Source organism: Zonotrichia leucophrys, chromosome 1 (assembly GCF_028769735.1).
Source record: "Zonotrichia leucophrys gambelii isolate GWCS_2022_RI chromosome 1, RI_Zleu_2.0, whole genome shotgun sequence".
NCBI classification, from domain to species: domain Eukaryota; kingdom Metazoa; phylum Chordata; class Aves; order Passeriformes; family Passerellidae; genus Zonotrichia; species Zonotrichia leucophrys.
In genome coordinates, this window is record NC_088169.1 from 20,222,441 (window position 1) to 20,244,404 (window position 21,964).

At 39.1% G+C, this 21,964-nt stretch overlaps 1 protein-coding gene across 7 annotated transcripts in view; it reads left to right on the forward strand.

The window, feature by feature from the left end:
• The window catches only part of ARHGAP6 (Rho GTPase activating protein 6), a 315,428-nt gene that overhangs the window by 258,831 nt on the left and 34,633 nt on the right, over positions 1 to 21,964 (forward strand). For all 7 annotated transcript variants that reach the window (XM_064708522.1, XM_064708530.1, XM_064708564.1 and 4 more), the window contains exon 3: positions 14,513 to 14,584. In XM_064708522.1, coding sequence (XP_064564592.1) covers positions 14,513 to 14,584 — 72 coding nt within the window. The remainder of the gene's footprint in view (positions 1 to 14,512; positions 14,585 to 21,964) is intronic.

Here is a 21,964-nt window from a genome sequence, read left to right on the forward strand (position 1 = left end):
TATGTAATCCCTCTCCTTCACTGTGTTGTAGCTATTACTGTTAATGAAGAACATTACTCACATCTCCTAGTAAAATATCCTGTGGTCACAGAGAAGAGATCACTTCCCACAGGAATTTCTTTAACCAGCATGTCATTTAAAAGATGCTACAATTGCACTAAAGTAGGTAATTAAAATGAATTAAAGTTGAGCAAGAGGCGCTAGTTTTACATATACCATGAGATGTTTCACGTTTATTTCTTGTTGTCTTGCTTTTCTGCCTTTTATCTTTCAAATTCTCTAATCAACTCCTTTTTTGCTCCCCCATATCATTCCCCCATTTGCCACCAAAAACTAGACCAAGTCATTTATCTTTTGTTGGTTAATGTGTAAAGTTGCACGAGGATGTAATTTCCAGGCAAAGCACTATGCAATGTCTTTACCAATGCAATTTCTCTGTGAAAGATTTTTAATTTGTTGACATTCTGAATGTCACAACAGTACAGTTCTGCTGATACTTCTTTGCAGTTCATGTTTACAATATGGTGTGTCTTTTCTCATTTCAGGGAAGTCAATCTTCTCTTTAAAATAGGAGAAAAAAATGGTGATGCAGCTTACTTCAGGTGTGCTTACTTTTTGGTGACATCACGGTTTTGTGTATGTCCTTGCACAGAATTAGTGAGAAAAGTGAACCTTTTACAAAAGGTCTTCACAAGCAAATGCTAACTCAAGTTAGGTGGCTTCTGCAGAGTAAAACTGGGATCAGAGCAGCAGAGGAGCTCATTTTCTTCTGTTCATTGGCTCCAAGGTATCTCTTGAGCTGAGAGGTTGTTGAATGAGGTTTGATTGGATCAGTTTCCTAAATATCTCATGTTTATAATGACTCTCTTAACAGTCCTGTCCCACTTCACTGACCCTGTGTTTGGAAGCAGGGGTAGGAACTACTAGGAGTTGAGCAAATGGGGAATTAGGGCTTCAACCCTATTTCAGCTCCTAGAGCATCTGCCTTGGTTTTGAAGGTATGATGGGAACCTGCTGGTGAAGGGGCTCAAATAGGATTTGAGACTCAGGGATCATATTTGGGTCTTCTCTTTATTCAAGAAGAGAACATTACTTCTTATGTTCTTTCCAGTTCCTAACAGGATGTTGTCTTCTCAGCTTTGCAGTGGGGCTGGAGGATTTGTGGAGAGCAAGAATCAATAAGGAGAGCATTTTGGGGTTATGTGTGGTTTACTGGTGATTATGCTGCTGCTGGGTTGACAGTTGAGCTGGATGATCTTGAATGTCTCTTGAAACCTTGATGATTCTTTGATTCTGTGATATTCTGGGAGAGAGAAATTGATTCTTAATTCTGCTGTCAAATCTGGTTCTCAGGTAATTTGTTTAGTTGTAATGAAGATGTAAGGGTAGGTTTAGAAGCCTAAATGCAGTCCCAGTTGTTTAAGGAAGGTAATTTTAAGGAAGCTGCTGCTGGTTGAACATGTGCTGGTGTATGGTTTTGCATGTGAGCTTTGTGCCATGAGACACCGTGCATGTGCTCACAGGGAGTGAGCACTGCTCTCCTGTATGACCTGTTTTAGTAAAGGTGAGATTGAAGAAGCAGGGCTGGATAAGTGTGTGATTACAGACTGAGAGCTGAGACAGCCCTGTCTCTGAAATGAAGGGAAACATGGCTGGGCTTTCTGAATTTTTACCATTCATTTGTAAATGGTAAAAAATTGCCCCTCCATTCCAGTTAAGCTCTGAATAGAAAAGGGAATTAAGAGTTACACAATTCTATGCTTCTTGTTTATTTTGGCAGGGCGTGCTTCTTTCAATCTGTTTTTTGCTTACATTACTCTCCATTATATTTCATTTTTCATTTTCCTTAACACTGAGAGTGACTATGATTTTTATCTGGGCTTGCATTTTTGTGAGGGCTCCAAACTGCTCTTTGTTTTTAATCACTGACCATGTTGCATACATTATAGCTGTTGTGGCAGTGGAAAACATCTAAATAAACTGCAGCATATACATTGTGGAGTTACAGGCTCAGGGACTGGCTGCTTTTCAACTGGAGTCAGGGTATCTTCTGAGTGTAGAGGCTTCTTACCACCCCTCTTAATGCCAGCCTCTGCTGATTCTTCTCATATAAATACTGTCTCTGGCATGGGCTTATGATTCCATGGATTTTATTTCAATGTAGTAGAGCTCATGAAGATCATATTTAAGACAAGTAAGGCTGAGATAAACTCCTCCTTTATGCTACATTAGTAAATCTTGGCTATGCTGTGTCAGACAGACTGGTCAGAGATAAAAACTGTTCAACTTGCTGATTTTCAGACTGAAACTTCCCACCTGTGCATCCAATTTAAATATGTCATGGAAAAATGTATTCGTCCAGGGATTTCTTTTTTCATTCTAAGAAAACAATACCAAGTATCTCTCAGTCTGGGTTAAAAAAAAAAAAAAAGAAAGAAAAAAAAAAGAAGGAAAGAAAATTAAATTAATGTTTTAAGCTAGGAGAAGTCCCAGCTGCTGCAGGGTAGAGGTTGTGAGACATAGTCTTGAACTATGCTACACAGTCATTTATCAAAGTGAAGGTGACAGGAGTTTTTCCAGGCAGAGAGATAAGAAAACAAAAAACTTTTTTTTTTTTTTTCCTCCCAATAAGGAAATTTTCAGAACTTTGTCTGGATTTTTACTTTCAAATTCACTTTTTTGCCACTGTTGAGGAAAGAATAAAATGGAAATACATCAAGCTTGCAAGAATATAATTTCTCTAATGTTGTAACAGGGGAAATAATTTATTATCTTCAAAACTTAAGAGGGAGGGATGTTCCTTTTTCTAATTTTTGCTGTGAGGCAGTTTTTTTTTATAAAAGACTATGCCATGCTCAGCAAATTGATTTCCGAGATTTTCTTGTATCACATAGCGTGTTTTACTTGTCTGTTTACATCAGGAAAGCTTTATTCAACTTAACTATTCTGTAAGAGGTAAGCTAATAGGTTTAAAAGGAAAAGGTTTTACTCATTAAAAAAATCACTACAAACAAAAAAACTTGCCCTTTTACTAAATAGTATTTTGTAAATAACTAGGAACTGCGATTGATTGAGAAGCAGCATGCATTTTTGTTGTGCTGTAGGAACACAGAAAAGAGGTAGGAAATGCTGTAGGCTTCACAGGAAAATCAATGGCACTGGTAATGTAAATATGACAAAATACGTTTATAGCTTAGCACATTTAAAATAAAGATTTGTGTAACTTCCAGAACCTACCTCTTGTGTAGGTGTATTTTGTGGAGAAAGAGGAAAGGAATGAGGACAGGGATGGACACTGAAGGAATACTTAGCTATGGAGCTTTTTGGGCAGGAGCACTGACAGGCAGGAGTCTTTCAGTTCCCTTCACAGTGAAGGAAAGAGATCTTGCTTAAATTCCTATGGCAAATAAGGAAATATTACAATACATGTTTCCATATATCATGAAAAGTTCATGTATCATATATTCATATATCATGAAAAGTTAAAGATAGACTTATGACCAGAGTTTTCATTGCTAGGGCAGTTGCTTATTTAGATGCTCTTTGTTGTACATTTAGGGTACTGCTTTTGAAACATCAGATCCGGAGACTGCTGCGAGATATATTTGATGTTATATATACCACATATATTTGATATTATCTCCCTTAGAATTTAAAAATTACTTCTGAGACCAAAAAAAAATCCTATCTAATATAGTTTCTTTAGGAGTACACTTGAAATAGCTATTGACTTTGACGTACATGTAAGTGTATTTGGTATTTTGTCTGTATTAGTGTCAGACATGAAAATCGCAGCTTTCATTTTAAAATATTGGTCTTGACCGTTGGCCACATTGAAAAGTTGAGACACATGGTAGAGAGAATCAGTGTTGGGAAGCAAAATACACATTGAGAAGCTCTAAAACTGCTTTGCAAAATTAGGTGTATTTCAGTCTTTTTCCTTTGAGAAAACACCAGTATAACAGTAACATTCTTGGGTGTGTTCTGCCAAATCTGTCTTTAACATTTCATGTAGTGCTTACCCTTTAATTCTAGGCTGAATCAACCATCTAGGCTGTCCGGGTTTTGCCAACAGTCAAATGTATATGTCCAGTGATTTGATAGTGACTTATGAATTTGTGCTTTATTGTGGTTCAAAGTCAAATAATAAATACCAGTAAATTTAAATACCAGCCAAGGAAAAAGCTTTTGAACCTTTATTAAGAATACTGACATTGCAGCCTACCAGTTTCCTTTTTCTGTTTGCCTTTGGCCGAGCTTTGTCAACATGGAACATCAGTATAACATGTATTCTTCCAGTATACTACTTCTAAAATTTCAGTTGAAAATCAGGCTTATTTAAATTATCTTGTGTGTGTTGCTCCTTTCAGTAGTGAATTAGGGAATATTCCTGATAATTTTTTTCTTGCCTTGGGTAATAAATTTTCTCTAGTTTTTCCACAGGCATGATTTAAGTGCAGTTGTGGCTGGTGCCAGAAGCGTAATGTCTCTCGATACTGATTAGGAAAGATAAAGTGACTCTAGATAGATTTATTTTATCAGAGCTGTGGTACTATATATATCTTTGTATTAGGCTTTTACACTGAAAAGGCTGCCTTGAGATTTAATGGAGATGTAATCTCCTGCTGAAGGATTTTAAGAATAGATTAGACAGATGTCCATGTGACTCTATTTCTGTGCAGGAAGTCAACCCAAGTGTTCTTTACAGAGCTCCTTGTGCCTTTTTGCTCTGTGGTTTACATTTTCAACACCTGTTTTTGTTATGATTGATGATTCAAAGGACAGGTAATTACTACAAAGAGACATTATTAGAAGTAAGATCTGTTGATCATTTTTCAGAGGGATAACCGCTCAGTTATTTGAGCCACCAAACTGTCCAGTGAGAGACCTGCTGCACTGTGATTTCACTTCCCCACACTGAGAGCTCCTTTGTCATTTAATTTCTCCATCACAGTTCTGAGCAGGACTGCTGTGGACTAGTTTAATTAGTTCTAGAGAGAGTAATGCTTTATTTTCTTATGTGGCTTCTTCTTTAAGGTGAGAGTCTGAGGACAGACTTACACAAAGGAGTCATATCTACAGAGACCTGGGTGCCTTGAACCATCTCTGTGACCACTGGCTGGTCTCCTGAATTCCAGAGGGTTAAAAGAATTTCCTCTTCCTTTGAAGAGCTCAACTCATGCTCACACTGAGAGCAATGCAGGGGGAAAGATTTGAGATGTGAAGAAGTTTGGTTGCTCCTTCACCTGCCAGTACCGGTGTGCACGTGGCTTTATTGATAACAGTAAATCCAAGGCCAGCTACATGCTGGTGATTGTGTCTGTTCTGGGCCTGGCCCACCCTGTAGTGTTTGGATTGAAGGTAACTCTCCTTATCAGATTGAGTCATTTTGATTAGCAGTAGCGTCAAACTACTCTCCCCCTCCACATTATAAAATTTTTATTTAAGCAGTTGAAGCCAGGAGACAGTCAATTGCTGTCTCCCTGCTGTTTCCTCAGTGAACTGAAAGCAGTTTTAGAGCATGTATTTGTATTTTTCTATCTCATACTATAGCATCAAGGCTCCTGTTTGGCTTTAATTTGGTATTTTGAATTTTTTTCAGTACAGCTAAAATACTTTCATTGACTGTAGTTGTTTTCATTTATTAGTGTGGATAATTTTAACCTATTGGTTTTTAGGTTTTTTTGACCTGCTTTAGTGTTGACAGTTTTTCTGAGCTTTGAAAACACTCCAAGAAGGGGATGTCGTTCAGTCTTTCTCAGAGCTTTCAAACCTCTGCCCATCATCACGGTTTCTGTGTCTTCCACTTAGAGAGAGGGGCAACAGCAGGGTCCCTGGTGTATCCCAGGCTATTTAAGTCATGAACTTTCCTATCTTTGGAGATCAGGGAAACTCCTGCCACACTGTGGATACTGCTATAATGAGAAAAAGTAGTGTCTATATTTTGTCTTGCACCTGCTACTTGATGTTACTGTTCCATGAATGCTGTCATCAGTGTCAATGCAGCAAATACGAAGCCTAGGAGGACTGGTTGCCCCTAATTTCAGTGGGCCTAGAGACATGTTTTACTTCCATTACTGACACAAGGCATGTGTTCCATCAAAAGACCTGGACTACCTTCTATGGCTGTTTTGTTAAGGGTTTTGTTGGGAGGTGGGATTTCAGTATTATTTTGTTAGATTACTGTGACTTGGGATTTCTTATGACACAGGCAGTCCTGTGCTAATGCAGGTGCTGAAGCAAGCAGAGCTGTGTATGAGTTGAAAATCTGAGTGTGTTTATGCACAGGGAAGTCAGACCTGGCATTGTGTATCTGTTTTCCCTTCCCAGGAATCTGCCTGCTTTTTGCTGCTTTCCACTAACAGCCACACACAAGGGCATTTGATCTTTCCTTCATAATCCTCTGAAGGCTGCCAGGTAGCTTAGCATGGGTTTTTTGAGTTACTTCCATCATCCCATCCATGTATGGCAGCAGCAGCCATTTTCCTCATTCTGGCATAGAAAAGTACTTGTGCAACTGTTTATTTTTAGGTTAAAATGAGTTTTTTCCAGGGGTCTAGCTAAAGATTTAACAAATTAGTTCCCAAACAATGATAATTTAGTGTTTGGATACTAAAACTCACTGAATATCTCGTTCCTCAGAGCTTGTGTAATGCAGCCATCTTAAATGTATTATTAGTTAAAAAATATTTAAATGGCAAAAAAACTACATATGTTTTTATAACAGGAATGGCAAAATAACTGAACAGGGTTTTTCCCTGACTTCTCCAACACAGTTACTTCCAGTCAATAGTCCAAATGCAAATAGAATAAAGGTTACATTTTAAAAAATCAAATTAAATGGAAAGATAGGAAACTTTATTCTTGGTTTTGTTGTGGTGGTTCGAAAAATTCTGCAACTATTAAAAATTCTGTTATTTTAAGGATATTTATACACAGCTTGCACAAACAAGGCAGGCATCCACTTTGTACTGGCTGAAGAGTTTCTTTGGTGCAGCTGTGCCGTGTTCATCTGTAGGACCTGCAGCTTCCTGCACAGCAGGAGTGCAGTGGCCTGGCCAGGCCTGGGAAGCTGCTCCTTCCCAGCTCTTCTCCTTGCCTGGGTGGGCTCTGGCATCCCCCTCCCTCTGGCTGTGGCTTCAGGAGCCCTGACCTTGCTCCAGAGCTCAAATCCCATATTGGTTCTCACCCTTAGAATACATTGCACCTGCATTTGCCCACCAGTTAATGCGTGTCTCTTCATGACAGAGAGTCATGGAAGAACATATTTGAAAATACAGAAGTAGTTATTTCTTTACAACCTATATACTTGAGACTAGTTAAATCCTTAAATGCACCAGGGAACATGTAGGCAAATGTAGTGGAAATGTCATTTTTTTATGATTCCTCTAGCCACAGGAGTTGGATAGTATTTGCTATCTGAATTAGAGCAGTGACCAAAGTAAGTTGTTGTTTTGTTGGTTGTGGTGGTGGTCTTGGTTTTCTTTTGGGTTTTTTTTTTTTTTTTTTTTTTGGTTGGTTGGTTTTTTGTTTGTTTCTGTTTGTTTGTTTGTGGGGTTTTGTGTGTAGGAGAGTTAATACCTATCTCACTGCAGTTAGAGTCTATATTTTTTATAGAAATAGGCCTTGCAAATAGGTTTCATTAGAAATAGTGCATTTTTCTAGATTTGAATCTAGTTTAGAACTACACTTATCAGATTTGTTTTCCTAAAAGACAGGGCAGTCTACTGGTAATATGCTCAGCAAGTATAAATTGATGTATCACCTTTGCCTTCGGAATAGGTGTTCAGTATCAACTGATGTAAAATAAAAAATCTATTAAATAAATATAAAAAAAATATAAAAAATCTATTAAATAAAATATAAAAAATCTATTAGTACCTGGCAAGCAAATTTTGTAGGGTTGGTTGTTTGGAGTTTTTTAAAAAGTTGTATCAGAACCACAGGACGTTATTGTCAACTGTTATCTGATAAGTAAAACTGCAGTTCCTGTAGGGATGCAGCTTTCTTTTGAAGTAGGTGACATTTCCGTCAGTTTTGCCTTCTAGATGAGTTCCATGGAAACTTACGAATACGTTCTAGATAAATAATTTGTTGACCACTGTCACCAAATTCTTACTGTTCAACAGTAAAGAAATTGTGTATAGTGCAGCTTTTAAACTTCAGCAGCTGAATCACTTAAAACCTGCAAAGCTGGACTTAGTAATTTGCCTGTGTTTCATTTTAACGATTAGTAGTGCCTTAGTCCAGAGGCACTGAAGGTTAGGTCTGATAAGATGCACTAGCCACAGGTTACCAAAGAGTCTGCTGGGATGTGGAAGGGGTGAATTAAAATCATGCTTCTGTCTGCTGGCTGTGGGTTTTCTCAGGTGGTTGTACTGTATGCATTGTGTGTTGCTGAGAACGTTGCTTCCTGCACAGTTGACTTTCCCCACAGCTCTCCTGGTTTTTCATGGTTGCCCTGAGAATTGTTTGGCCCAGGTGCTGCCCCTGCCCAGCCCTGTCCCCTGCGCACAGTCCAACAGGAGGGATCTCCCTTCTGAAAAACTGGCTTTGACTTCAGCTCTGCCCTTTTCATGCTGGTTCTTCTGCCATGAGCACAGTCTTCAAGAACCTCTCAGAGAGGGGAATGCTGAAGCTTGTTTGCTGCATCAGAGGAAAGCTGCCTCTGTTGTGTGTGGTGCCTTTGGTGAGCAGCCTGAACCTGTGGTGCTGTGGACTGAGGGGAGCATCTATGAGCCAGATGTCACCTGGAAGGCCATGACTGCAGCTGTGGAATATTCTTGAATGATTATGGCTCTTCTTCCATCAGCTGCCAGCTGACAAGCACAAAGAAATGCTGTTTTAAGTCAAAATGAAGTAAAGCGTGGAACATAGACCGTAAGGAAAAAAGAGATAATAGTCCAAGGCTTCTGAATAAATACAGTAATCTTCATCACTGATGGAGGTCTTGTGAGTGTATGGCTGAGGCAAAGGGTGAGTGTGCTAAGAAATATCTGAAGGCTCAATCTTCCCCTTTTTGTATTGCTTTATGTGCCAAAATCCTGTTTTTCTGGTTGAATTTTATCTTCCATTTGTGTTGCAGCTGGCAGTACTTTGGAAGTTACTGCATGGGGGCGGGGCATTTCAACAAGTTTTTAAAAATAAATATTTCAAGATGAACATTTATAGTCACAGAAATGGCTAAGTAAAACCATCACCCTCTTCTTCAGCAGAGCAGCCCCAAGTGCATATTTAGAAGTAAATTTGCTTTGTATAGTGACCCAAAGAAGCAGCTACAACCACAAACACTGTGCAACTGTCAGTGAATGAAGTGCAGTGTTGCCTTTATTGTGCTCTGTCAACAGAACTTAGCAGTGTTTTCTGATTGACACTCTCAATTACTTGCAGTATTGCACAGGCCACAGAGACTGCAGCTTGACATTGGCACACAGGCTGGCTGGGGGAGGCTGGCATTTGGGAAATGAGTTGCTCTGGATGAGTGAAGTGAACCAGCAAGTGCTCAAGAGAGATCTAATTTTGTGCTTTGTGGTGCCATTGGTAGTAATTTAGTAATTTTCAAGACAGATTTGATTGCAGTCTTAGAAGATATATTATTTTTTTTTCCTTTAAGAGCTGTTAGATCCCATTACTAGTAGTTATTAAGAAAAATGGCCATGAATAGAATTACAATTACTATGAAGAAGTAGTTTAGAAATCTCATAATATCAATCTTTTTATCTGTTGGTGTTTTGGTAATTGAGCTATGGGTCTGATAATAATCACTGAGATAGGTCCTCTTTTTACACTGTGTTAAAATAGCCCTTAATTGTGGAACTTGATAAACATTCTTCCCTAAATGGACAAGAAACTTATTTCTCTTAAGCAAAGGAACTTGCCAATAAATGGGAAGTTCTCTTTGTTCTTCAACCCTGTCAGCAGCATACCACCTCTTATGTCAAAAGCCTGCTGAGTTAAATTAGTTTAAAGGATTTGTATGAATTTACTAAGTTTTTGGGTAATAGAAAGTGTCCTTGCATGTAAGTAACATAAAAAGGATATCATTCTTATAGATAATCCACCAGTCCATGCTGGAAAAAAGGAAAGTGCTGAAAAAATCCTATTTTTGTTACAGGTTCACTTCAAGCATATTTGAGAGGGTATTTTTTTCATTATCTGAAGCCTAATACTGTAATATTTTCCCAGAAACTATGTACAAAGCTTGGATGCTGTTGTACTATTTTACTGCATCATTTACTAATTGGTAAAAGCATATTGGATTGGGGTTTCACAGGATATTAAGTGACATAATCTGAAACTGTTAGGCCAAGACTTTCTGGGTATTAACTTTGCCACTAACTGTATAATTCTGAGCTAATTCCCTATACCTAATTTGTGATTCTTTAGCTTATGCTGAGCAACACTTCTACCTACCAAACAGACTTGTTCATTTCCAGACACATAAGTCAAATAAAAAAGTACTGGAAGTAAATAGTAACAGGATTCAGCCTGCACTATCCTCTCTTTTGCAGTCCTAGAAGGTAAGTGGCTAGTAGGTGTTCTTGTGCAAAGCAACAGAACAATAATTTAAAAAAATGTACAAAGGTCTCTTTCTTTCTTTTCATGTTTTGACTGTCAAAGCTGAAGTTTATATATCCTCAGTGTGAAAATGACTTCTTATTACCTAGTTTGTAGAACCGTGGTCTCACTTAGAGAGAAATCTAAGCCCTCAAATGGTCTGTAGAAAATCTGGGATTTGATAGAATAAATGCTAAAAAAATTGTGCTAGTGATGACACTGCAGGTGAATTTCAACTTTAACCCATAATATTTAAGTTTTGATAATCTCAGAAGTCAGATTGTTCAATTCTTGTAAAAAGTCTGTAGATCAGTACAAATAGTCTTGTATTCTGTAGGCTGTGTGGTTCACTGGCAGAGTCCTAAAGAGATGACCTAATTTTTCAAATAGAAAGGTCTTTTTGGCATTAGCTGAACCTGGAAGTGCTACCACTTTGGAAAAACAGGTCACATAGCAATTTAATGTGCACTCAGGAGTTTGATTCTAGACTCTTGGTCTTTAAATATTCATTGTGCCAGTCTTAATAAATAGATGCCTAGGGAGTGATGTATGCATTGCAGTGAGAAATGCAGCAAACATATAAATTAGTAAGTGCTGTACAGATGAAGTCCATTTCTGACAAACAAGCTGATCTGCACAGCTGTCTGCACAGGTGTCCTTCAGGAAAAGCAGAATGGGTTAGCAAAGGAAAAAAGCCACAGCCTCCTTCACTGTGACAGTTGTCATTTGAGTGCTTCTCTAGTCTTGCTGATGTTCTTGAGTGGAACCTGTTGAAAGAGCAGTGTATTGTTGATCTACAGAAATAAGACACGAATTGAGAATTTATTGACACAAAAGGCTGGATAACAGCCCAGCAGCTTTTATCACTATGTGGTTTAGACTTTTCCAAAGTGGAAATTAAAAATAGCAATCCATCCATACCTAATAGCTCTTCAGACTGATGCAATGCTATTTTGCAGAAGTATTTGCTAATTAATTAAAAACCATGCAGTAGGTATTAATTAGTAGGTAGTGATGCTTTGCTTGTTTCTCAATAATGTTTGATATTAATGATATTTTCAAAGCCACACTGCAGCTAATAAATACTAAGCATTATTATTGTGAATGGAATTCATTTAATATGTAAAACTGCTGAGGTTGCATAAGTCTTTAAACACATTATGAATATTTCAGCAATGTTCATGCCTGATGTGCCCTGTGTTAACATAATTTGAAAACATATTTATATGTACAGCATATGGACTGTAATTTATCATGTCTTTTGCTGGGGAGGATGAAAACTTGAACTGACTTTAGACCTCTTTAGATCTTCTGAGCTTTAGCTTTTGCTGAGATTTTTCTTAGCCTTATTTTCATATGCAACTCTTTTTCTCTTGCTGTGGGGTGAACTGTAAATGTAAATGATCATAGCAAAACACTGCATTTTACATCAAATTTCTATTCTTTCTCTCATTTTTTTAATGTCTCAGTATATCAATAAATGAGTTTTTGCAGAATATGACTCCAAAGAAATATAAATCATCTGTCAAAAAGAGTCTGTGAAGCAGTAATTTGAATTTATAACATGGAAAATAATTTGAAAATAATTTTATAGATATAAAGACAGAACACAATGGTAGCAGAGAACCTTATAAAAACAAGCTGTACTGTCAGGTGCATGTAAGCAGGCTACCAACTATTCACATTGCCAAGAGGTGAAAGAATTTCTCTTAAAAACTCAATCTTAACAACAGGAAATGTCAGAGGGTGTGAAAAGTCTGGGCTTTTCATCAATCAGAGAATGACTTTGAATTATAGCCTTGTCATGTGGCTAAGAAAAAAGGGGAAAATCTAATCATAGACCATATCAGGAAATGAATTGCCACCATTATACTGCTGAACTCTCATTTCAGAAAGATGAATTCTCACCAGAGCAGGTGTGGGAAAGGGAGACTTAATATAACCAACACTTGGCAATTGTACCTCAAGACAGGAACCAAATATCCAAGTTGTGGGTGCTGGGAGCCCTTCCATCCAGGAGGGCTGCTGGTATCCTGGGAAGAACTTTGCCAGCAGATCAGGGGAGGTGATCCTGCCCATCTTCTCACCCTCAGTGAGGCACATCCAGAGTGCTGTGTCCACTTGTGTGCTCTCAGCACAAGAGAAACAATCTGCTACTGGCAAGGGTACAACAAGTGCCTACAAAGATGATGAGGGGTCTGGAGCATCTCTCTTGTGAGGAGAGGCTGAGGGACCTGGGCCTGTTTAGGCTTGAGAGGACTGACAGGAGATCTCATCAGTCCATATAAATATTTCAAAGATGGGTGCCAAGAGGATGGTGACAGATTTTTTGCCGTGGTGCCCAGCAGCAGGACAAAGAGCAATTGCAATGAATGAAAACACAAAGCATTTTCACCTCAACATGATAACTTCTTTACATTGAGGAGGTCAGAGCACTGGAACAGGTTGCCCAGGGAGGTTGTGGATTCTCCCTCTCTGGCGACATTCCAAGCCCACCTGGACAAATTCCTGTGTCACCTGCTCCAGGTGATCCTGCTCTGGGGGGTGGTTGGACTGGATGATCTCCTAGGAAGGCGCTAGAGGCCCCTTCCAACCCTAAGCATTCTGTGGTTCTGTGGTGTCCTGGAAATAACTGCAGAGTACAAGTGGAGTCAGTTCAACCACCATTACAAAAAGTAAAAAGAAGAAATGTTACTTTTAAAATTAAAGGATATTAATTGGCTATTTAAAAAGTCATTTTTTGAGCAGTCTGTCAGGTAATATTTTGGACTTGGTTTTCAAGGAAGGGTTTGAGGGAAAGGTATGGAGAAGTAGCTTGTGGTCTCTCATGACTCCTTATTTTAAAAATGAGAGTTTGTTAACAGAGATCCACTTCACTCCTTTGTGGTATGTTCCTTGCTATAAAAGACTTAAGACTTATTTAAGACACCGGCTTACACAACTAGAAAAATGCGTTGAGACACATTACTTGGTGACTCTCTTGCTCTAAAAGTGAAATGGATATGGTGTGCTTATTTTTGAGGTTTTACCATAATACAAAACCAGTAAGGGAAAAGGTATATGTTCATTAAAGTTTATCTAGAGCAGTGTCTATGGTAGACACTTTATATTGCTTTAGAACTTAAAAAATTCCAAAGGTACAAGTTAAAGCAGGCCCCTGACTTAATCCCTGGTATTTGTTGAGACCTAATAAATAAAATTCCGTTTTGTTGACTTTTCATTATAAAAGATGTTGCTGAAGGAAATAATGATAGCCAACTTTTTGATATAATTGTTTCAAGAACCAACCTGCCTCTGATATTGCTTAAAACCTTTGGTTCTTAGTACCCAAATGGAAACTTGGACAATATGTCGATTGTCAGAACAAAACCTGTTCTGAGGCTCTAATCCATCTGAACCAATCTGGACATGCTGTACTCAAGTGCCAGTTCCCAACATGAGTTCAGATCAGATGGGTCATGTGAAGGTGGTCAACTATCACCCAACTGGTATGGCTGGTATGCAGAGCTTTATCCTGGAGTTTAGCAATCCTCCCTTTCCAAATACTACCTTTAGTTCCACACCTGAATCACAGCCTTGTGACCATGGATGAAGGCTATTCTTTAGGATATAGCTTTTAGGTTTATGGTGCTTTGCTATCAAGAGCATCCAGCAAAACACGTCCATTGTTAACTCTTCAGTGACCATGCGTGTGTAAATGTGCCCAGCAGCATGCAGGGGATACATTTGTGTTCCCCAGTACAGCCTCAGTGTTTGGGTAAGCAAAGCCACACTCCTTGGGGCCAGAGGGCTGTGACAGTCCCCAGCTTTTGTGAAATGTGTCTCACACCCTTCCTGATCCCCAGTGCTGTGACCCTCTCACTCCATGCTCCTACAGCTTGTGCAGCAGTTTGTTCAGCGTTGCTTTTCTTCACTTACTTCCTTTTCTTGTTTTCATTTTTTTTGCCTCTTACAGATGGACAAAAGAGGAAGAAGTCATTAAGAAAGAAACTGGACTCTTTAGGAAAGGAGAAGAACAGAGACAAAGGTAAAAATGAGTACATATTTGGTGATCAGGTCTTAGTTTTGTATATGAGATTTCTTTAGTCTGATAAATACTTTTTCAAGTGGAATGTTGTTAAGTGATATACTGTCTAGGTATTTATTTTCAGCCTAACAAATATGTTTTATCTTTTCTGTTTGACTTTAGTATAAGTCAGATCTCTTCAAGTGAAAGGTTTTGGTTTTGATTTGGTTTTGTCGGTTTTGTTTGGTTTTTTTCCTGAGAAAAAAAAGGAAGACTTAAAGGAAAGGACTGCATCTTTTCTCCAACTGTCTTTCTACCCACTTTCACCATCCAGTGCAGAATGTGGTCTGTATAACGTGGTCCAGTTCTTTACCTGCATTTGTACTCTCAATTTACAAAGCACATAAACCCAGCACTGCCCAAGCAAGTCTCTTGGTATGCTTTTCTTTCTTTAACCTTAGGAAAATAACCATTGTTTAAAATATATAAATGCTTCAGTGCTACTGATCAATTGGATTTTAATAAACCCCACGTGACGTGGATTTACGGATATTGTTGCACTCTTTTGTTTGGACACTAATCAGCTTTATGGGCTGGGCCCTAATCCAAGGCCTGAAGTTGACCTGTAATTCAGAGCCATTTGAACCAAGTCTGAATACTGAGATGCTGGAAAGTGTCTGTGAAATTGCATGTAGGAAATTGTGCATCTAATTTGGTGTTCATTTCTGGAAAAATGATTATAAAACTCAGTATTGATATCCCAGTTTCACAAACATGCACTCAAATCCAGGAATTTTTGACAGAAGAAGTGACCTGGTTACTCTGCTGTCCTCACTTTAAGTCTAGTTTAGCAGAAGAATGGAACTTCAAAATTCCACTGTAAAAATTAACATCCCCATTTCCAAGTTAGTTTACATAGTCATCAAGAAGAAAATATTATTATTTTCATTTTTATTTGTTTGATGAGTTAAAATACATTATTATTATTTTCTTGATTTAAAATTGATCATGGAAAATATTGTATTAATCTTTCTAAAATGGAATGTGCCCTGACACACTGGTTTGATGCATCCAGTGGCTTCCTGTATTATTACACTGCAAGTACCAAACTTTTAATTCGTTACAAGAATTACTTGATATATGACTGAAGCCGCATGCAGGAGGAGTCATTAAGCAAGAGATTTAATGATTTTGTAGCCACCTTTGGGGGAGAATCTTTTTTGCATTGTCCTATTAATTCACTACATTTGGTTACATGGTAATTAGTCATTGCTATGTTTTTTTCTGTAGTTGTTCATACAGATAAGAGTGCAGAGCAACATAATTCTGTGCAAAACCTGCTCTGCTCTTCAGTGTGTTTGCCAGAGATTGATCTTCATAGGGCCTGTGAGGTGCTCTTCTGCATCAGAAAAGGCTAACCACATCCTGCATTTTAAAATGTTTTGTCTCTCACAAATTTTTGGTGTGCTGAGAGCTTTCATCTTTCCTTCCTTAGGCATACGATGACTTTGGTAGTCTCTGTTGAAAGTTTATTTTTAGAAGTTTGAGAGTTAAAATACATTTTGGCTTTTCCCCTCACATTTTTTCATTACTGTAGCAGATTTTAACAATGATAAAGTGCTTTGATATTTCACCAAAGCCAGAATTTTGCTGTCTCACCACAACTTGGTAGATCCTTGCAGTTGCACTTTCAGAGCTCCACCAATGCTCTTTGGTGCAGTGCCTTGAGAAGTGAGAGTGTCCTTTTGGTGATGGATACAAATCCTTAATCCAGAGTTGGTCTTTATTCCACTAAATTCTCTGTTGCCAAAGATCTTTCAAAAATTTGTTTTCTTATATTGCCTTGCATTCTATTTAATTTCCTTACAGCCATAGTTTATTTCAGCTGACCTTTATTTCTGATAATTATACAGCTGCACCAGTTGAGCACTTCAATATAATATTATTTTCTGCTATTGCACGTCTGTTCAGGGATTTTCTTTTGTCTCTACCTTGCATGGTAACATTTATATGCAGTTATGCTCCATTCAGTTAGTAGGTTTGGGGATATACTTGATTTTTATTCTGAAGAGTTTTCTGAGTGCACTTTGCCTTTTAGGGCTCACTAGTTGCCACTAAAGATCAGCACTTTGTATTTATTCATCATTGTTTAAATTTATCTACTTCCTGGTTTTCAGCCTTGCTCATACTGTCTGGTTACTTATACTAAGCATTTTTAGAAATCACTATGCTGATTCTCCTAATTTTAATTCCTTTTTTCTTATTATTATTTTTTGAAATTCAGATGTTTCAAACATACTGCTTTTATTCTTTTTTTATCCCATCTGCTTTTATCCTTTTTCTCCCATCTCTCACTGTCTTATTCTGAGTTATAGAGATGCTTTACATGCACTGTCTACTTATAAAGTATTATAGGAGCTTTTATAAAATAATATAAAATATTAAAGGACCTTCTGAGAGAATACCCCAGCACTTTTCAAACAGTAGAATCTGTGTTTCTCTCCTTCCTTTAGGAAAAACTTGGGTTGGTCAGTAAGAGTCCAGGAAATTGGAAAGAGTCACGTTCTGAACAGGTTGTGTTAGCAGAGTGAAAAGAAAGGCATATGTACTCTTACTAATTGCCAACAGCAAGTGTTAGGCAAAAATAGCCCAAGTAGCAGCATATAGCATCTTATTTGTCAGGTTTTCTGGCCATGGTTGGTCCTGGTGTACTTTTCTCTGCCCTTCTGAGTTATTAAAGATCATTTGCCACTCAGGTACTTGTTGAGCAGACTTTTAATGCATCACAGCAGAGGGAATGAACAACCAGGAGTGCTGGTTTGTGCCAGGGGGGCATCAGCCTGTCACAGTGCTTGAAGGGTGGCTGTTTTCCTACGGACAGCAGCAGCACCAGCATCTCCTCCAGCCTCAGGAGTCAGGGGGGACAGTATTGCCCAGCTTTCAGCTGATGAGTTAGCTCTGAAAGAAAAATGTAAGGCCTTGTGCTGCTGGTCTACATGAGGATGAGCCTGCTGTGCTCACACCAGAATTGAGCCCCACCACTTTCCCTGAACAGTGGCCTCCATGTCACCTGGAGTCAGAGTTAACCTCCCTTGACATGCCTTTCACAGCAGGCTTGTTCTCTAGAGAGGGTTTCTTCCATTTCTGGGCAGCTGGTCCAGTACAAACACTCCTAACTGTGAGCATGGGTGTGCTACACAAAAGGCTGGGAGCACACACCCCCCAGGCAGGTCCCTAGTGCTCATACCCGAATGGAATGCTTTCCTTTTGTTTATTTTGAAGTGTTTGTGATGGGTTTTTTAGTAACTAGTCCAGCTGCACTGTTGTGAGAAGGAAACAAGAGCAGGCTGCAGGACGTCGGAGGGGAAGCAGGGAAGCTGCTCACCAGACACTCCACACAGAGGAGATGCAGGGCCTTAGTGCAGACTTCATTTCCATCCCTTCAGCATCACTTTGTAAACACAGTTGCAATTGGGAGAGTAATTAATCCCAAACATTTTGTGTTTTCTCTGTCCCAGCCTGGGATCCCCCACATACCTGGACAAGTAATGTCTGAGGGGGCCGTGTTGTTGGTCCTGCCCAGAGTGTATGGGCCACCTGAAAATCTCCTTTTGTAAGGACAGACTCCTGAAGGTTAATCCTGACAGTCACGCAGCACCATGTGATCATGTGTGAGGGTTGCAAAGATAGCAGGGATATGCCTGACAGAGGAGGGTGGAAAGAAAGGGCCACCATGCTGGTCACCAGGGATGCATGATGGAGGCCTCACTGCAGCTCTTGCCTGGCAAACCCTCTCCTTCAGCACTGACATGCACTGAACTGCCCCATGGTGTAGGTTTCTGGGGTTACTCTCTCTGGAGAGGTGCCACCTCTCTCCAGTGTGTGCCCAAGACTGTTCTTCCCCACCTGCCCCACCAGGCATCTATGCTTTAAAGGCATAACCAAAAGTAATGGTACTTATTTTTTCTAGGACTGTTTGGAGATTTAATAATCTGTATTTTAGGACTCAGTCCAATCTATGGAGGTTTTACTGTCTAAATTCACATTTTATTTAGATGGATCAGTCAACCTGTCTGTTAAGTGAGAGTTTCAGCAACTTGTCAGGCTTCTGAAGGCCAAAAAGACACCACAGTAGAATTTAATGCACTTTAAATGAGTTTCATATATCTTTGTCCTTTTTTATATCTGTCAACATCTCGTTAAAAGTGGAGAAATTGTAAAAGAAATGTTTTTTCAGTTGTTATTACATCTCTGAGTAATTCACCAAAGCAGGATATAGCCAAACTTGCTGGATGTAAACAGACTAAACAGGAGAGCAGCACTCCACCCAGACATTTAAGCAATATTTTCAGCTTCCATCGTTCAAGTGTTTTTGCTTTACCCGGCCTCCTTGTTATGAATGGCCATCATGGCCCTCAATCCTACTGCCTACAGATGTCTCCAAACATTGCTTTTGGCTGCTGACAAACAGTACTCAGGCTGAAGGAGCAGTAACATTTCTGTGCTGCTTGGAATAAGACATTTTCAGGATGCTGTCTGCTGGCAGCTGGATATTGTTCCCTTATGAATTCAGTGCTAATCTTTAAGGCAGCAGAAGCAGGGTTTTTGCCATCCCTTGCCAGTGGTAGGGGTGTCAGTGAAAGCAGACCTACTTCTAGAGTACACGCAGGCATTCCTGAGAGAGATGCCTCCCAGAAATTACTCGCCCTAGAAGATTTTATCAGTAAGCCAAGTTTGTTTTGCCTTGGTTCCAGAAAACCCTACAGGTTAACAAAGAGACCTGCTCAGAATTTATAACCACTTGTTATGTGATTGTTTGAGTAACTGAGAATCATCCCTTTTGCTGATATTTTTGCATGGGATGTAAATACTTGGCAGGTTCATCTCTGGGGCCTTAGCAGAGCTGCTGTGTATGCAGGACTTCACAAGAAAAAGCCTTCCTGGTAACTCTGTAGCATATGCAAATCCAGCAGATGTTCAATTTTTCTTTAGTTCAAAATTCTTGAAAATGTCGTTTGTGTTTACTTCCTATTCATGCTCAGTAAATTAAGATATTAATGTTTGCATTTGTTCTCAGTAATTCAGCCTATCGTGGTGTCTGTGTGCCTAAGGAGGGAGCTGAATAAATGAAGTCTCTTTTTTATTGTAGTTTATCAGAAATTGGTTTTTTTTTTTTTTAAGTCTTTCCACCAACTTACCATGCCTCTATAAAAAAAACTTTGAATATGTTTCTCATGCTCTCTAGGCATAAAAAAGAGGGTTTTTAATCAGTATTGTGTCATATTTTATACTGAAGTCAAGTAAAGTACCAAATAGTCTCTTTAATTTTTTGTTAAAAAAAGCCAGACCTACTCCCACAAAAAAGCATATGTAATTGGGAGGGCCTTATATTACTCCTTGAAGGTCAGTGAGCTGTGAGTAGCTGAAGAAGAGATTTTCAGCCACAGAACTGATGCTGAAAATATTGTCTTCTCTTGTATCTCCTGGAGTCAGTGCAGGTTTTGAAGAACCTTCAGATGGAAGGAGTTTCAGAGTTCCCCTTATGGACTGAGGTTTCTGTTTTCTGTGTTTTCTGCTTCCATCACTGTCTCTACAGATCTGAAATAATTTATTTCAGTCACCAAAACAGAGTTACCCTGTCTGCTAGCCGGGGAGATTGACTTAAAGACCCCATTTAAATATCCCATTGAAAGGTTGTTATTCTCTGATCTCTATTCATGTTATTTAAATAGTACAAGCACCTTAGTAAATCCTGGTCACAGGATTTTAGCAACCCAAAACCGGCATTTATGATGTACTTAAGAAAAAACTCCAAATGCTAAGGACCTGAACCATAGTTACTTTTCACTTTATTAGTATTGAAAGACTCATTAGGATCTAGAATATATATGGCTCCTAATAGACTAATATGTTCTGTGGGATGGAAAGCAGTTTTCACCAGCTGAAACTTCAGAGAAGTCTTTTAAACTATGTTTGGACAGGTGACATGAGGTCAGGTAAACTATAACCATGTGGGTCAACATCCTGAATATTATCATTTGATTAGCAAAAAGGAGGATTTGAGATCACTGAAACTCTTATTTGATCTGGCTAGGAATTTTTCTGTGATATGCTGCTTTTTATTAGAAAATGATGATTTACCGCCAAAGAAAGATTTCTTAGGAACATATCAGTTTCAATCAAAATTTTGTTAAAAATCTTGCCTCAGCTGCAAGACTGGCTTTCTGGTAAGTGAAATTATGCACTTCTCCAAAATAGTAAATTTCCTCTTTGCCAGTAAACACTGAAAACTGGAGCGCATTAAAAGTGGTGCTGGCTAGGGATACAAGTCTGTTTCCAAGCTGATTGCCCAATCTGCCAGGTTGTTTCACATTTTTACATGATGCTTTTTGCAAAATGGCTTTTTAAGCTGCCCAGTCTCCTCACTGAATAAGTGATCAATTTTTTGTTGAGTTTACAGAGAATAACTAACTCGGTATGTATACAAAAGATCAAGGTTTGAGCCAGTGCTTTAAAGTACATTTCTTCATGCAAATGAAACCTCTCTGACAGAGGGGATCCCCAGCATGCATCTGTAAAAAGACAGTTGGTCCTTTTACCTTTCTTGTGAGACTGGAGCCTCAAACCCACACATCTTGTGATTTGAGTTAGAGCCCTTTCTCTCCCATCTGTGGGTTGCTGATTATTTCACAATTACTTCACATGGTACAGCTTTTCTTTAGTAATGAATCTGAAATGACAGAAGGGCTAACATTCACTCTAATTACCTGTCCAACAAGGAAGCTGTTGGGATTGAATGTTTCTGAAGAGTGGGGGGTAGAACATGCTCCCTGCCACCACAGCCACACACACATTTTGGTGGGAATTGAGGCTGCAGGCAGTCTGCAGAGGGGGCAACTGATTCTCTTAATTTCAACAAATGAGCAAAACTTTACTGGGTTTGCCAGCTCTTTAATGTAATTACCACTGCCAGCCAGCACCACTGCCATCTGTATTTAGTCTGAAATTCAGCCAGTTGGTTTTCATCCAGTTCCTGCCAGACACTGAGAAATCGAGGAAGTGGTTCGTGTCCTCTGAGAAGGTCTACATCAGAGCAGTCTGGAGTAGCGGCTCGTTGTCCTTTCTCTGAGCCACATTGAGCAAGAGCAATTAAAATCCTGGAATCCCACACCTGAGAGTTTCCAAGGAGAAGGAATGCCTACCTCAAAATGCCAACCTTCACATACTGAAGTCAGGAGAGGGTCATTTTAATGAAACTTGTTTAATGAAGCAGTGCTGAGAGCTCAGCTCCTGCTGATCTTGCCCCAGTTGATGTAGGATCAATGGCACCAGCCGGCTGTTGGGCATCACATGAGCTAAATAAATATTGCTGTCCTCTCCCAGTCTGAATCATGGGCAGCT